The sequence below is a fragment of the Triturus cristatus genome, chromosome 12, assembly GCF_964204655.1.
Source record: "Triturus cristatus chromosome 12, aTriCri1.1, whole genome shotgun sequence".
In the NCBI taxonomy this organism is placed as follows: Eukaryota; Metazoa; Chordata; class Amphibia; order Caudata; family Salamandridae; genus Triturus; species Triturus cristatus.
The window spans coordinates 814,272,338-814,290,446 of NC_140595.1; the positions used below are offsets into that span (position 1 = coordinate 814,272,338).

At 48.2% G+C, this 18,109-nt stretch overlaps 1 protein-coding gene across 2 annotated transcripts in view; it reads left to right on the top strand.

Moving 5' to 3' along the window:
• Positions 1–18,109, top strand: part of FXR2 (FMR1 autosomal homolog 2) — a 431,332-nt gene that overhangs the window by 300,272 nt on the left and 112,951 nt on the right. For both annotated transcript variants that reach the window (XM_085638170.1, XM_085638169.1), the window contains exon 12: positions 17,353–17,548. In XM_085638170.1, coding sequence (XP_085494296.1) covers positions 17,353–17,548 — 196 coding nt within the window. The remainder of the gene's footprint in view (positions 1–17,352; positions 17,549–18,109) is intronic.

Here is an 18,109-nt window from a genome sequence, read left to right on the forward strand (position 1 = left end):
TTGTTCTTCTTGCTCTTCTTGTAGTTTTTTTAATCTGGAATCTGGGGAAGGAAGGTTCAGGGTGCCCCTAAATACTAGATTTAGGGGCGTTACAGGTAGGTGAAGGCCAGGGACCAATGGGTCCTTGTCCTGGGGTGGGTACACCCCCTATCCTGCCTCTCTCCTGTGGGAGGGGGGCACTAGCCTAATCCTGATAGGGTAGGGCCTCCCATCTTCAAGATGGCGAGAGCCCGGAGATGTGCTTCACCTCGCCTCCCCCACCTGAGGGGTGGGGTGGGCAGGCTGGCACATCCCCTGTCCTTGTATGGGGTTTCCGGCCAAGCTTCCCGCCAGAGTGGGGGGTTGCAGTGGCCTGGGGAAACTCCAAGAGGCGGCATGCCTTTGAAGCTTCCCTTTGCTCATCCTGGGGGAGGAGATTTATCACCTCACCCAGGATGTGCATTGTTGCAGGCCCGGGAGAGCAGGGGCTCTCCCACCCAGGGGTCCAGCAACGTGTCTGCTGTGTGGCAGCCTCAGAGCAGACGTGGATTGTAGGTTAGTTGTAAGGGGGCATCTCTAAGATGCCCTCTGGGGTGCTTGGTACATTAAATCCCACACTGGCATCAGGGTGGGTCTAATGTGCTGAGAAGCTTGATACCAAACTTCCCAGTCTTTAGTGTTGCCATTATGGTGCTGTGGAGCTTGTGTTTGACGAGCTCTCAGCACCATGTACTCTTAAATGGCAGCACTGAACTTACAGTGCCCAGGAATGGACCTGGGTACTGTAGGGGCACAGGGCTCCTGCTCCTGTGCCCACACCATGGGCATAAGGCACCCAGCCAGAGGGGTGTCTGATATATGCCATGGCAGTGTAGGTGATGGGCATGGCACACAGAGATGTGTGTCATGTCGACTCTTCATTTTGTCCTGCACCCAGACACTCAGCCTGCAAAGGCAGTGTGTGTGTGTAAGGGCACAGGGCCTCTAAGGGTGGCACAATGAGTGCTGCAGCCCTCAGAGGCCTTCCCTGGTCACAAGGCCCTGGGTACCTAGGGTACCATTTACTAGGGGCTGACATGTGGCCAGGGTTTGCCAATTTGGAGTTTGTGTGGTTTAAGGAAGGAACATAGGCCCTGGGCACCTGGTTGGCAGGAGTCCAGGGTACACTCAGTAAAAGTACATTCAGCAATTTAGCAAAAAGTGGGGGCACACCATGCAAGAAAGATGGCACTTTCTCACACTCATTTACTTATGGTCTAGAAGGATGCCCCTTTTTAATGTCCACCTTGCATTTGGTCAGCGGCCACAGCTCTTTAAGGACCTATTAACATCAGCATGATCCAAAACATGACCTGGGAGAATATGGACTGCCTTTATATTTTCCGCTAATGTTCTGTCCACAAAAATATAGCTCTTCCATCCCCGCCAGCACAAGCCCCGATCTTCAGAGGTCTTTCACCTCGGGATCACGCAACCCCGGGGCGTCTAACTGCTTCTGGTTACGAGTTTGGAAATCACTGAACCAGATTTGCGGTAGTGCTAAAATTACCCAATTTTCATTCCTTTGGTCTTTATGAAGTGCCACCAGACCCGTTAGGGGCTATCTGGCATGAAACAGGTCGACCCTATGCACCACACTAGCCCTATAGGAACATTATATTGAGTTGGGGCAGAATGCTTTTAACTAGGCTAGTGCCCCCTGGGAATAAACACATTTAGTTCGGCCCTAGACCTATTTTAACTCACTCACTCATCGCACTACCAAGCCCACACACCTGCACACACCCTACTGCTTCATTCAAAAAGATCTCCGCCAAAGAGCCCCTTCGCGGGTGCCCGTCTGGCATTGCAGCACCGGCCTGACGAGGAGCAAGGCCCAATGATGAAGCATTACATCCTTCGGGGTGTGTGAGGGCACTTTTTAGAAAAGACCTTTCTTACCCAACCCTTAGTAACTGCATACCCCTGTATTCCTTACTACTGCCTTGGAGCACATGTGCAGGACCTGCTTAAATATAGCTCCTGGTTACCCCAGTATTGGAACTTTCATAGATTCTCATGCTTTGTATCATTCCCCGTCGTCGGAATGGGAGCCTCGGTAAATAAAAAATATATCATAACCATAGAAACAAAAGAGAAAATAGGCCTCATCTCATTTTGTAGTATATCACCCTCTTTGTGTAAAAGAGCCCAAACTTTTGCCAGGACCAAACAGCACAGCCTCACCCTTTGGAACCTTCCTGAGAGAGCTCAGAGCCTCAGATTTTTCTACCGCACGTTGTGCTAGGGAGTCTCCACTGAGCTCTGCTCAGTTTTTTCTCATTGTTCTTTCAGAATTTAATTTTAACATCTATAGTGACATTATGTCAGAGAAGGAGAAGAAAGCCTTATTCAGGCCCTCTGCTTCTTGTGGAAAGAAGAGGCTTTTCGTGGAAGATAAGCATGACAGTTGTATTTAATGCTTATACCCGGAGCACAAGGCCACATACTGCAAGATTTGTCGCACTCTTTCAACCAAGACTTTGCGAGACAGAGAGGGTCGTCTGCTGACATGGCTGCAAAAACTGAAGACCAGAAAGGAGGTTATCTCGTCAGATGAGGAAGATTCAATTTCTGGCACTTCTTCCAGGAGATCAAGGAAGAGGGGTAGGTCATCTCCCTCCATCTCTGAAGAACCCCCTGTCAAAGCCCCTCATGGGATCTCTGAAAGGTCTGAGGAGGCTGGTCCCAAAAAATCTCCTCACGGAAGTGTAAAGGAGAGGCAGGGACAGGCTGCTGGTGTGGACACAGCCTCTAGGGATAAAAAGGAGGTTTCAATATCTTCTCCTCCGTCCCAAAAGGAAAAGCCTGCGAAGAAACACTCTGCAGGAACTCCACAGATGGTTCCTGTAAAGAAACAACGTCCGTCGACGGTGATTCAAGCAGGTACGCCGACGACGATTACCACTCCAAAGACAGTTTCCTTGAGTTCGTCGACGGGACCGTCGACGACATCTATTCCTGTTTCGTCGACGACAGCTTCATTCTCGTCGTCGACGACAGTTTCCATGAAGATCCTGTCGACGACGAAGACCACGACGACGATGACAACGACGGCGACGTCGTCGTCGATGCTGCTGACGACGAGCTAGTCGACGAGACCATCGACAGTTGTCCCGTCGACGATGAAGAAAGCTCCGTCGACGGGCTTACCGTCGACGAAGAAAAAGGCTCTGTCAACGACCCTACCATCGACGACGATTCAGGCATCGTCGACGACCGTATTATCGACGACGATTCACACTCCGTCGACGAAGATTACCGTGCCGTCGATGGGTTCGTCATCTATTTCGTCGACGCTGGTGAGCCCTTCGACGACGGCTCCGACGACGAGACCGTCGACGAGTAAAATTTCTGGATTTACAATACAGAAGTTAAAGATTACACCGGAGATGACATCTCCTAGGCAAGTGACGCCTTTACCACCATCCATGCTGCTGGATGAATCGGAAGATGAGGATGTGGATGAGCAGTATGGTGACGCCTACAGTCCCTCGGAACTGCATGTAAAGCAGCAAGATACGGAGGAGTACTATGAACAGGCTGAGCAAGAGGAACAACAATATGTTCAGCAAGAATTTCGTCCTCAGACTTTGAGACAGGACTTGATAGCTTTACCAGTTGCTCTGGTTACGGACTTGCAGATGATGTTGCAGGATTACAGAGCTCGATTTCCGTCACGCCCTGAAGTTCAACCACTGCGTCCATCTACATCTGTGGTCCCGCGCGGGCCGCCAGTGGACTTACCACCTCCTCCTGAGAATATACCACGTACTTCACCAGTAGTGGTACCAGTAGTGGTTCCTCAAACTTCATTTACGGATCCTGCCAATGACGACGCACAGGATGTGGATACGGATGGAGACGATGAGGGGCACGTGGTCCCACTTACTGATCCAGGGGATCCGGATGTGGATCTAGATGATACGGGAATGCAAGATCCGGATGATACAGGGCGGGACACGAACGTGTCGCCGCCGGCAGATATTGGGGGGTTCCATAATCTTATGGAGCGTGCATCCACAAGATTTGGGCTGCCTCTCACGGTGGAACAGTCGGACTGTTTTCTATACGATTTTTAAAGCGCAGTACAGAAAGTCCGTCAGGTCAATTCCCATCATTGAGCATGTATGGAATGAGGGGATCAAGGTTATGCAGAACCCGGCAACGGTCATCCCGGTCCTTCCCCGGCTGGAGAAGAAATACAAGGCCCCTGAGGGCAGTCCTGCATGTCTCCTTGGACAACCAAAGCCTGACTCTGTGATATCTCAAGCAGCACAGAGCAAGTCCATGAATCCTTCGACGCCTTTGACTACACCTCCGGATAAGGATGGCAGGCGGTTGGACAATGTAGGGAAGAGATTTTCCACCATGGCTAGTTTGTTGGTTCGGGCAGCAAATTCATTAGCCATTCTAGGCAGGTATGACCGCCAAATGTGGTGCGACATGGAACCGTTTGGGGACCTCTTAACAGACTCTAATCAAGAGGAGGCCAAGCAAGTCCTCATGGAAGGAGAGAGATGTTCCTCTGAGACAATCGACTGTGCTATGGACATAGCCTCTACCGCTTTCAGGGCGTTGGCAGGGTCAGCGGTCTTGCGCCGTCAAGGCTGGTTAAAAGCAACCTGGTTTAGTCAGGAGGTCCAAAATAAGATCCTGGACCTTCCTTTTGACGGAGAAATGCTTTTTGGTAAGCATGTTGATGAGGCTCTGCAGAGCATAAAGGACACGGACACGGCAAGGTCCTTAGGATCCTTAAATTATCGCAAGGTTCCATTCAGAGGAGCACGTGGACGAGGGTTTTCTACTTATAGAGGAAACCAACGTCAGTATTCCACACAGTCAGGACAGTCATATAAGAATCAGTATTCAAACCAACGCCAAGGTCAATCGGCGTCTTTCTCTCGTCAGTCCCAGAGAGGACGTCAGGGACGAGACAATGCCAAGAGGCAATAGCGGCCTCCTGGCTCTGACTACTGTTCCTCCCCGACCAAGAACACCGGTTGGGGGCAGGATCTCCTATTGTCTGGACAGCTGGGTCCTTATAACATCGGACCGGTGGGTTTTGAATATTGTTCAGAGTGGCCATACGTTGGAATTCCAAGATCTTCCTCCAACGAGAGCTCCGGACGCCCGTCCCTCAAAACATCTCCGACTGTTACATCTCGAAGCCCACCAACTATTCATCAAGGGGGCAATAGAACCAGTACCTCTTTCGCAGAGGGGCAAGGGTTTCTATTCCAGGTTCTTCCTGGTTCGGAAGACGGAAGATACGTGGCGTCCTATACTAGACCTAAGAGAGCTCAACACCTATCTCATCAAGCTCTCCTTCAGGATGGTCACTCTCCAGGATACTCTCCATCTACTGAATCCGGGCGATTTTTTGGCGTCCCTGGATTTAGAGGATGCGTACTTCCACGTTCCAATCCACCCAGCTCACAGGCAATATCTACGCTTCACAGTAGGCAAGAGCCATTTCCAGTTCAAGGTGCTTCCGTTCGGCCTTCGGTCTGCACCTCGGATATTCCCGAAGATGCTGGCACCAGTCGCTGCTTTTCTCAGGAAACAATCCTTAGAGGTTTTCCCATACTTGGACGACTGGCTCGTCAAGGCTCCGTCGCTCAAGGCAGCTTCTCAAGCAGTGTCAACTTGCATTAAATTGTTCGACCACTTGGGTCTTCAGCTCAACAGATCCAAGTCGGTGCTGATACCTTCCAGGTCCCAAAGATTCCTTGGAGCTATTCTGGACACGACACTATGCACCGCCCGTCCGTCGGAGGAGCCTCATCGCAAGCTGATCACCTCCGCTCGTCAAGTGCTGCAGAGGAAAAATGTGTTGGTTCGCCGGTACAAGTCCTTACTCGGATCGATATCATCCTGCATACCATTAATACCGCATTGCAGGCTTCATATGCGTCCTCTGCAGGAGGAGTTAGACAAACAATGGCGCCAGGCAGAAGGGTCGTTCAACGACAAGGTGTGGATAACACCAGGTATGCGCAAGGCCTGCGAGTGGTGGCTGGTAAAGGAGAACATCGCAGTAGGATTAACATTCAGGACCCCTCCTTCTCCTATGGTGGTGACCACAGATGCCTCCTTAGAAGGCTGGGGAGCAGTACTCCAGGAGCTTCAAATCAGCGGTCACTGGAGTCCAGCTCAAAGCCTAAACCACATCAACCTCTTGGAGCTGATGGCTATCCGCTTAGCCTTGCTGGCGTTCCTTCCCAGACTTCAGAATCGTGCAGTGCTGGTCCGGACAGACAACACGACAGCTATGCACTATATCAACAAGCAAGGGGGAACAAGATCGCGAACTCTGTCCAAAGAGGCTCAGTCGATCTGGGATGTTGCGATTTCTCACAAGATCACCCTACAGGCCGAGCACCTGGCAGGGTGCCTCAACATCACGGCGGATGCTCTGAGTCGTCAGAGGAAAGTGACTCACGAGTGGGAATTGGACCAGGCCACCCTGGAGGAAGTGTTCGAGAGATGGGGTACTCCGACCATAGACCTCTTTGCGTCCCCGGAGAACGCCAAATGTCGGTTTTACGCAAGCAAGGTTCCCCATCAAGGATCGCTGGGGAATGCCCTTTCGATTGCTTGGATCGGCACATTTTGCTACGCTTTTCCTCCCATTCCTCTCATTCCTCGAGTTCTCAGGAAGGTCAGGGCGGAACCATGCAAGATGATTCTCATTGCTCCAGCGTGGGCCCGGCAGTTCTGGTTCACGGAACTCCTGCTTCTCTCCCAGGATCGCCCAATTCGCTTGCCGCTGATTCCATCTCTGTTGTCGCGGGATCAGGGACAGGTGCTCCATCCGGATCCGAATTCACTACACTTGACAGCGTGGCTCCTGAACACAGAGAATTCCGTCATCTGAATCTCTCCAGGGAATGCAGGAAGGTTTTGTCTCAGGCGCGGGCGCCAAGCACTAATAAGACATACAGGGCAAAATGGAAGAGATTTTTTCTGTGGTGCCAGAGGAATAAACTCCATCCTTATAAATCCCGGCCACATCAGGTTTTGCCTTACATCCTGTCACTGGCTAAATCAGGTTTGGCGCACTCTTCGGTCAAGGTACATTTGGCTGCCATATCCCGTTTTAGACGAAAGACATCGGGGCCATCTCTATGGTCCGCAAGGATTGTAAAACAGTTCCTTAAAGGGTTGTTTCGGATGTATCCTCCGGTCCGAGCACCCCCACCAATCTGGCAGCTCAACCTTGTACTGGCTCAGCTCATGAAAGCTTCCTTTGAGCCGATTCACAGGGCGGACTTGAAGTTCCTATCTTGGAAGCTAGCCCTCCTCTTAGCATTGACTTCGGCTAGGAGGGTTAGTGAACTCCAGGCTCTGTCCATAGTGGAGCCTTTTCTGCAGTTCAAAAAGGATGTGCTAATTTTGAGAACCAACCCAAAATTCATCCCGAAGGTACCTTCGGATTTTCATCTGAATGAACCCTTGATTTTGAATTCCTTTTTTCCACGTCCTTCTACCCAGGCGGAACGAACATTGCATTCTTTGGATGTCCAGAGATGTCTGAAATTCTATCTCGAGCGCACACGATCTTTCAGGAAGTCTACACAGTTATTTATTTCCTACAGTGCACCACGGAAGGGGTTGCCTCTCGCTAAGAGTGGCATTTCCCGCTGGATCTCCAGTGCAATTCAATTCTGTCATCAGGCTGCGGGCAAACCTTTGGACAGAAGGGCCCGTGCTCATTCTACACGAGCGATGGCATCTTCAGTGGCTCTTTTTGCTGGAGTTGCTATCAAAGACATTTGCAGGGCAGCAACGTGGAACAGTGTACACACCTTCACGAAACACTACTGCCTGGAGTCGGTGGGACGAGATGACGCGGCTGTTGGTCAAGCAGTCCTCAGGAATCTTTTTCATTGAGAGGTGAGCTTTCCCTACAATCCCTCCATCCTGGTAAGCACATTTGATTCAGTAATGATTGTTTTTCTTGATTACCATGTACTGGTTCTTATTGTAAACTGAGATGGTTATGTAAGGCCAAGTGTCTACCAAAATGTGCTTTAGTATTTACTGCTAACTATTCTGATACAAAGCATGAGAATCTATGAAAGTTCCAATACTGGGGTAAGAAAACAAGTTACTTACCTGTAACTTTGGTTCCCCAGTATTGGTAACTTTCATAGATTCTCATGCGCCCACCCACCTCCCCTGGGAAAGCTCTGCCGGTTTACTGAGGTAGTGGCTGTTTGCACAACGGCTACGAAAATCTGAGGCTCTGAGCTCTCTCAGGAAGGTTCCAAAGGGTGAGGCTGTGCTGATTGGTCCTGGCAAAAGTTTGGGCTCTTTTACACAAAGAGGGTGATATACTACAAAATGAGATGAGGCCTAGGCCTCTTTTTCTCTTTTGTTTCTATGGTTATGATATATTTTTTATTTACCGAGGCTCCCATTCCGACGACGGGGAATGATACAAAGCATGAGAATCTATGAAAGTTACCAATACTGGGGAACCAAAGTTACAGGTAAGTAACTTGTTTTCTTCCTCTTGTTCTAAACACAAAAATATAGTCCACATCTGGAGAAATGGCCATATTGTTTGCTGTGGAACGTGTAGCCCCTCCTGGAACACTTTGTCTCCATGCATCTACCAGCCCTGTGTCCTGAAGCATGTTTTTAAGGGCCTGTCTCACTCGGGGCGAGGGCATGGTTCTTTCGAGTGAATCTGTCCAAAATGGGATCGAGGAGGGTATTGAAGTCCCCTCTGATAATGATCGGAGATGTAGCCTCCACTAAATTCTGCTCCAGAGTGGATAAATGCCGGCGATCCTCTTTATTCGGACCATAGAATCCAGCACAAACAAACTCAAATTCTCCATACCTCAAGGTTGCCATAACCCATCTTCCAGAGCTGTCAGTTTCTGAAGTTTTTATCTCAACCCCAGCTCCCCTCCTAATCAGGGTAGCCACTCCCTTTCAATGCTCTACGTGCTCTGAAACTACATAGCTTCCCATCCATCTGCAATTAGAAAAAAGGGCTCTACTCTCGAATACCATTAGGTGGGTTTCTTTCAAAAGGAGAATGTGAGCCTGACTTTCTTCTAGGTACCTCATAGTCGATCTCTGCCTATTAGACCTGAGGCCATTTACGTGCCACGTTAAAAAAGATAGCTCATTATTTCCCCCCATAGTTTTCAATATCTAATTCTTCTCACAATATTCTAGGCCTGCTTTGTGTATAATTTCAGTGTTTTTGTGAAATGTCAGTTTTTAGTCAGATGGAAGTAGGTGGTTTGTGAGTTTTAGACCATCCATCTTTGGTGTGTCTCTGTGTTTTTTTTGTGTGTTGCTTCTGACCTCCTGTTTTTGACTGTGCTGCATTTCGTTTTTGCTGGTTTTAGAACTTTGGGCACTTTATCACTGCTAATCAGTGCTGAAGTGCAAGTGCTCCCTTTGTGAATTGTGATTATAATTAGTTGTCCATGATCGGCATGTTTGATCTACTAGTAAGTGTAGGAAGCTGGGTTTCTGTTGCAGTACCCCCCCCCCACACACCCCCCCCCCCCCCCACACTTTTAGCCAGACTACTGATGCACTTTGACTTGATGAGCCCTGGGTCCCTGCCAATCAGGTTCCAAGGGCCTGTGTTCCATCCCAAAATTGTACCTTGTACCCACAATTGACACCGCTCTGGCCACATGTCAGTCCGTTGTCAATAGTACCATAGGTACCAAGAGCACTGTGGCCAGGGAAGGCCTCTAAGGGCGGCAGCACTTATTGTGCTACCCGTAGAGGCCCTGTACCTTTACACTCACACGCTTCCTTTACATGCTGCGTATTGTGGTGCAGAACAAAGTGAAGAGGTTACATGGCACACATCCCTATGTGCCATGCCTACAACCCACTGCCCTGGCATAGATCAGTCACCCCTCTAGCTGGGTGCACTATACCAGTGTTGAGGGTACAGGTGCATGAGTCCTGTACCCCTACAGTGTCAAAGTCAATTCCTAGACATTGTAAGTGCAGTGCTGCCATTGAGAGTATATGGTGCTGGGAGTTTGTCATTACAAACTCCACAGTACCATAATGACTGCACTGAAAATTGAGATGTTTAGTATCAAACATCTCATCACATTAAACCCACACTGATGCCAGTGTGGGATTTAATTAAAAATGCACACAGAGGGCATCTTAGAGATGCCCCCTGAAAAACGACCTTCCTCTGGTGTCCAGGCTGAGTAGCTGCTTTCAGCTGCCAACACCAGACATGTTTCTGGACCCCTGAGTCGAGGGCCTGCTGCTCTCGGGGGCCTGAAACAATGCACAACCCGGGACGAGGTGCCAAGCCTCCTCCCCCAGGATGGGCAGGGTCCATGAAGGGGAAGCTTCAAAGTCTTGCCACCTTTGCGAGCTTCCCCATGCCTTTTGCTGCTTCCAGCAACTGGTCACCACCGGTTCTGACCCCCACTTTGGGCGGGAGAACCGGCGGGAAAATCAAGTGACGTAGGGAGGTGTGCCCACCTCTGCCAACCCCACCCCTCGGGTGGGGAGGCGAGGTGAAGCACAACTCTGTTTCCACCATCTTGCAGATGGGGTGACCCAGCCAACCAGGGTGAGGCTTATGCCCCCCTCTCATTGGAGGGTGGCTTAATAGGGGGTGTACCCACCCCAGGGAAGGCACCCATTGGTCCCAACCTTTTACCTACCTGTAACGCCCCTAAATCCATTATTTAGGGGCCCCCTGAGCCTTGCTTCCTCAGACAAGAAACTACAAGAAGGAGGACCAAACAGCAGTGCCGAAGCTAAAAAGAGGAGGACGCCCACTGACTTGGCCCCAGCCCTACCGGCCTGTACCCACCTCGAACCTGCAGAAGGAAAACTCCAGTGTGTCCAGCAGCCTCAAGCACCCCGAGGACCTGCCCTGCCTTTAAGAAAAGACACTGTCTCCCATGAACACCGGGTTTGTTCACCAACAGACTCCAGCTCTGGCAAGACCTGCAAGTCTGCACCAGACGCCCAGGACCCGAGTTCGAGTGGCCCAACACCACGAGGAGCTCTCCCCGGCGATTGTGACCCGAGATCCGGTGATCCCTGACCTGCCTCAAGCCTCCAGCTGACACCTGCAGCCTCAAACAGAAGGTCCCCCCCCCCCCCCACCGCGACCAGGAGCCAGTCAGAAGATCCCACCCTAAAAGGCACCCCTGCACTAGATGCTCCACGACTTTGGGTGGCCCAACCGACTGTGCCTAACCAACCCCCATCATCCAAACGTACCTCTCCAAGTGGTGGTCGCACCCAGAATACCTTCATCCCTGAGCCTGCAGTGTGTTTGCAAACCGGAGACTCCCCATTGAAAGCTACAGGGCGCCCGACACCAAAACAGCACTATGCACCCGGCTGCCCCAGTGCCGCTGAGGGTGCACCTTTTGTGCTGGCTTGAACCCCCTTTTGCCCTGAGCTTAACTCCAAGAGCGTTGCTCCTGCAACCCTGCGGTCTGCTCGTAAGCAGCCACCAACCGGAGGCCCCTTATCCCCCATTGGATAACAGTAGGCCTTGGCACTCTACACCCGACTGCCCTAGTGCCGCTGAGGATGTAATAAGAGAGCATCCTTGACCCTTGTGGACCCCTGAGTCTACCCACAGAATTCCCACAACCGTATACTTGCCTTTGAACGGATAACCCTATGTTCGAGGCATGTGAGCTGTACATTACATACTTTGCATAAGTCTGCCATCTAGTGTTGGGTCCGGATGTTTGCACTTTGTTTTTGTTCGAAGAAGTCTTTTCCAGTCACGAGGTAGGTGACTCCTCCTTTCGGTGATAGTGCGCTTGGGCATCGACTCCATTGTTAGATTGTTTTTTTTCCGCCATCAGGTTCGGACGTAAATTGCTGCTTTCCGGTTCAACACCGTTCTCGGGTTTCCCTCGGTGCGCAACCCACTACCCTCGACGGTATTGTTTCTCGATCGCGTATTCCTGCCTTCGTGTATCGTATCCATTTCTAAAACTTCAATCGGAATGTCTCGTGCAAGGCACTTGGGCCTAGCCGCATTGAGCGAGTTTGCAGTAGATGGAACGGACTCCATTCCAATTCTGCCCCGGGTGCTACTCTGTAAGTAGCCCTGCACCAATCTCTATGGCGTGTGCAATTTGTGTTTATCACCCGAACACAACGAAGAAAACTGCATAGCCTGCCGATCGTTCCGATCAAAGACACTCCGTGACCGTCGGGCTCGACGTCACGAGATGTATCCGCAACACAGAGACTTGGCTCCAGATCTCTACGTAGAAAATGTTGTCCAAGAGATTTTCGAAGCACAGGGGGGCGAGGCAGAGGAGGAAGAACATATCTACTTGCCCGAGGAAGATTCCGACATCGAGGAAGACATCACACCCGGTCAGCGTACTGTGAGTAAAGATACTCCTCTGCCCCAAAAGGTACCCTCTAAAAAGGGTCCAGTCCCTCCTCTGCCTTCTGGCCAAGGTAGGCATCGAGATAAAGTTTTGAACTCTCCACCTTCGGGCCCTGCACCGAAACATGTATCAAAGCCTCACGTCTCACTCAATTTCTCCCTGTCTGGAATACCATCACATCAGACAAATGGGTTTTACAAATTATCCAATCTGGTTATTGCCTGGAGCTTTTCAACAACCCTCCAAACATTCCACCACGAAAACACAAACTATCCCCAGAACATATACACCTACTCAAACAAGAGGGCCAATCTCTTCTAGAAAAGGGAGCTATAGAGCCCGTCCCATTAAAATATCAAGGGACAGGTGTATACTCTCTTTACTTTCCAATTCCCAAAAAGGATGGTTCTCTCAGACCTATATTAGACCTCAGAGAATTAAACCTATACATTCATTCAGATAACTTCCATATGGTCACTCTCCAACAGGTGCTGTTACAACATGGCAACTTAATGTCCACTCCGGACTTAAAGGATGCGTACTTTCATATTCCAATACATCCCTCTCATCGCAAATACCTCCGGTTTGTGGTAGCAGGACAACATTACCAATTCAAAGTGCTCCCATTCGAAGTCACCTCTGCTCTCCGACTATTCACCAAATGCCTGGCTGTAGTTGCTGCACATCTGCGAAGACAACTTGTTCACTTCTTCCAATATCTATACGACTGGCTCATCAAAGCCAGCACTCTCACAAAGTGCCTACAGCACATTTAAAGAACACTACACTTACTGCGCGTCCTCTGTTTCACAGTAAATCTATTGAAGTCCTATCTTCAACCATCCAAGGCATAAACGTACTTGGGGGGCCAGTCTAGATACACAAAACGCCCTAGCCTGTCCCAATCCAGCCAGAATCCACAATATTCAGGTTCTCATTTTCAAATTTCAACCCAACCATTCATTACTAGCTTGGGTATTCGTGCAGCTACTAGGAATGATGGCATCTTGTATCATGATAGTTCTGTATGTAAGACTTCAAATGCATTCCCTTCAGGAGTGTTTAGCACGTCAGTGGAATCAGTCTCGGGGTCGATTGACAGATCTAGTGTTAATGGACAGCCGCACTCATCGCGCCTCTGCAGTGGTGGAATCCACAGAACCTTTTCCAAAGGGCGGCCTTTCATCGACCCAGTTCTACAGACAGTGCTAACAGACGCATCACTCAATGGTTTGGGAGCTCATCTCCAAACTCACACAATTCAGGGATTCAAAAGGAGAAGCAACCCCACATAAAAAATGTAGACCTGCTAGCAGTCTTTCTAGCACTCAAAGCATTTCAAACTCTGTTCTAATATGTACAGACAACATGACAGCCATGTATTACATACAGAAACAGGGAGGGGCACACACTCCAACTGTCACACCTTGCACAAGGCATTTGGAGATGGGCCATTCATCAAAACATTTATCTCCTAGCAGAACATCTCCCAGGAGTAAACAATCAGATCGCAGATCTGCTCAGCAGACAGAGACAACAGATCCACGAGTGGAAACTTCACCCTCAAGTTCTCTTCCCGTTCTTTCAGATGTGGGGCTTCCCAGACATAGATCTGTTCGCTACACACCAAAACGCAAAATGCCCAAACTCCGCCTCCTGGTATCCACACCCACAATCCAAAGCAGTGCTCTATGGATGGACTGGTCAGGGATATTTGCCTACGCTTTTCCTCCTCTCCCACTCATTCCACTAGTGGTTCGGAAACTCAGGCAAACATCCCTCATACTAATCCTGGTAGCTCTTACTTGGGCCCGTCAGCCCTGGTTCACTACTCAGTTGGAATTATCAGTAGTTCATCAAAAACTACATCTCACATGCAGTCTGCTCACTCAGAACCATGGAGAGATGAGACATCCAGATTCCAAACCTTGCGATCTGGCACCTGAAGTCATAGTTTGGTTGTATGAATGTTCGACCAGACTATGATTATCATTAAAGAGGCCAGAAGACCTACTACAAGAGCTTGGTATGCAGCAAAATGGAAGCGGTTTGTTATTTATTGTAATAACAACCATATCAACCCGCTTGATGCTTCCGTTGAAATAATAATTTGCTATTTACTACATTTACAACGCTCACATTTAGAGTACACATCTATACGCTTACATCTCACTGCAATAGCCGCTTATCTTCAAAATAGACAACATCTGTCCCTTTTCATAGTGCCTGTTATTAAAGCTTTCATGGAAGGACTTATGAGTTATTCCTCCCACACTTCCACCTGCCCCAGTGTGGAATCTTAATATTGTCTTTACCAGACTAATGGGTCCACCCTTCGAGCCATTGCATAAATGTGAACTGCAATTTCTCTTTTGGAAAGTTGCTTTCCTCATTGCTATCACATCACTGAGGAGAGTCGGCGAACTTCAGGCATTAACCATAGAAGAACCATTTTTACAAGTGAACCAAAACAGTGGTTCTTCGCACTAACCCTAAATTTTTACCCAAAGTTGTTTCTGCCTTCCACATCAACCAATCTTTTGAGTTGCCTGTGTTCTTTCCTCAACCAGATTCTGTGGCTGAACGTGCTCTACACACCTTGGATGTTAAAAGAGCATTACTCTATTACATAGAAAGGACAAAACCTTTTCGTAAGACTAAACAACTCTTTGTTGCTTTTACTCCACCACACAAATGCAATCCCATTTCTACATCAGGTATTGCACGATGGATGGTTAAATGCATTCAAACTTGCTATGCAAAAGCAAAGAGAATTTGATCAATTCTCCCCCAGGGCGCATTCCACCCGCAAACTAGGGGCTTATATGTCTTTCTTAGGAAACATTCCCATTGTGTAGATGTGTTAGCTAGACAACAAGCTAATGTAGTCCAGGCAGTTCTACGTACACTATTTCAAATGACAGCAACAGCTACAGGTTAGCCACTGCTTTGGGAGATTACTGCTGTATAGTCTATGCAAAGCATGTCTCCTACAGATCACATGCGTCAAATGGAAAATGCTACTTACCCAGTATGTATCTGTTCTTTGCATGTAGAGCAGTAGATTCACATGCACCCTCCCACCTCTCCGGGTACCTGTACCTGTTCCATTACTGTCTTACTTAGATACATACACATGAACATCTCTATTCTACTCTTACTAACTCCATTCTCACCCTCTGCTGGAAAACAATCTAACAATGTAGTCGATGCCCATGCGCACTATCACCGAAAGGAGGAGTCACCTATCTTGTTTCTGGAAAAGACTTCTTCGAACAAAAACAAAGTGCAAACTTCCGGACCCAACACTAGATAGCAGACTTATGCAAAGCGTGTGACTCTACAGCTCTACATGCCAATAACCGATGCATACTGAGTAAGTAGCATTTTCCTTTCCTCCATAGGATAACATTGACTGTTTTTCTGTGAAAAGTTTCGAAGTGTGGAGTAGGAAAATCTATGAAACCCTTTAAAACTGTTACTAAATAACAAAAACGCTTTTACTTACCTGTTTACAGGAAATGTCCCTGTGCAGTATCCAGGTATACTGCACGGTGTAAGAAAAGTAATCTGTAAAGTAATCTACTTGACATTGTACTAAAAAGCCAATACAAAGTATATGTACTGTATTTCAGAGCATTGCATTACTACTCTACTATAATCAAAACCAAAGTATATATACAATTGCAATTCAAAGTGTATTACAACTACAATTCTAAACTGTATTATTACTGCAAAGTACTTATCACTTATTTGTGCCAGGCTTGCTTGGTTCTAGGGAATAAAATAACTAAAAGAATATTTTTACACAAAACCAATTGGTCTGATGTTCAGTCTTTGAGTGTGTGATATCATTTGCTGATTGAGTGTGTACAACAAATGCCCTCTGATAAAGCCTTACTGCCCGACCACACTACCACAAATGGAGAGTAAGGTGCTATCTACTTTTACCTCTGCCTACCTTCGGGGTTCCACTGGACTCTGTGCACACTATACCTCACTTTGGTATAGTATATACAGAGCCAGCTTCCAACACCTCTTTGTTAACATGTCCAGTCGCCCCATGCAGAACGTCTTCAGCTCCCTTTATTCCTGAATTCAGTAGTCATCCGAATGCCAGATGGGAGCTGTATGCTTACTATGCTGTGCCTTACTATATTTGCTGCCACCTCCAAATGCAGTCTTCTCAGCTGAGGGGCACGTGTCACTGCAGGAACCTGGAACAAACAATGATTTAAGACAATGAATTCCAAGAACAAACTTCCTTGTGCTGTTGGCATAGGTGGCCAATATATTAGAAGATAGAATCGAGGCCTGATTTTTACATTAGCAAGTGGCTCCTGAATTGGAAAAAGGCGCCATTTTGGGGTTGTGTTTGTGACCATTTCAAACGGTGTGAAACCCTTAATGTGAATTCAGTTAATAATAAATGCTATCCAATGCCATATTATATGCTGTTCAGAAAAAATATACAGCTAGGACAAGCCTCCACTGCAGCTTACCTGGTGCAGACAAAACTACAGTAATTGGGAGGAGGGACAGTTCATGGGCTTAAAAATATCTGCTAAGAACTTTAAATGTATATTTCAAGAGCTGAAGCCTTGTATACTGTAGCATCTCCTGTATTCACCAATGCCTTCTGTAATTCCAGTTATAAGATAAAGCAGATGCTTCGGCCTCATCGTGGATGATGGTTGTAAATTTGTTTTTGTCCATTCCATTCGTTCAGGACATATTCTAGGTATTACAGTTTTAGTTGATGAGCAGGTGCTAGTCAATCTGAAAATTTCAGATGCATATATTCCCTTCCTGCTGTTTCTTTTCCTTTGTCTGATCAAACTATCATGTTTAGGTCCTTTTGCACTAGCTTTAACTTTGAGTTTACATGTTGTCATTTCGGTCCCCACGCCCTTTACATTGATTTTTTTTCTTCTTTATCTGACAGGAAGTGGAGCAGTTACGTTTAGAGCGCTTACAGATAGACGAGCAGCTGCGACAGATTGGTGTTGGCTTCCGACCGCTCTCCAGCCGCACAGACAAAGAGCGCGGCTACATGACTGATGACAGTACGTCTTCACTGCACACCACCCGCACCTACGGAGGGCGGGGCCGTGGTCGCAAGGTCCCCAACTCTGGATATGGTAAAATAGCTATTTGCAATCTGCACCAGTAAACCTGGGGTGGAGATGGTCAGACGGTAGGAGTGGTAGAGTATAGCTCCAGAGTTACTATGGTCTGAACATCTTTGTTCATAAGTATTTGCATACACAAACGTGGGGAGGGTGAGGCAGTGTGTATGAGCCATTTGATTTGGAAAGTACCTTGCACAACTACATAAGGCTCAGCTGTGTTTTGCTTTGCTATTGATTTATACTGGACAAGTGTTTTATTGTAATCTGATTGCTACCGCAGCCAAGGCTAGCTTTTGGCAAGCAGAATGTTGTCTTCTACTATAAAACTTTCTTCCTTGCGAACGTCAACCATACTAAACTTTTATGAGAAAGTGCCTCTTTTGACATGGTTAGCCCCCACCTTTTGCCTGGAAATCAGTGGTTTTGAATGTAGGGCCTAGAGTTCCTGCCAACCAGCTCCCCTGTGCCAGTGCCTCTTCCCTAAAACTATTCCACAATTCACCCTTCAGGCCCCCTTTAAGTTCCTAGTAAATGGTACCTAGGGCGTTGGGGATGAGGTGGGTCCCCTTG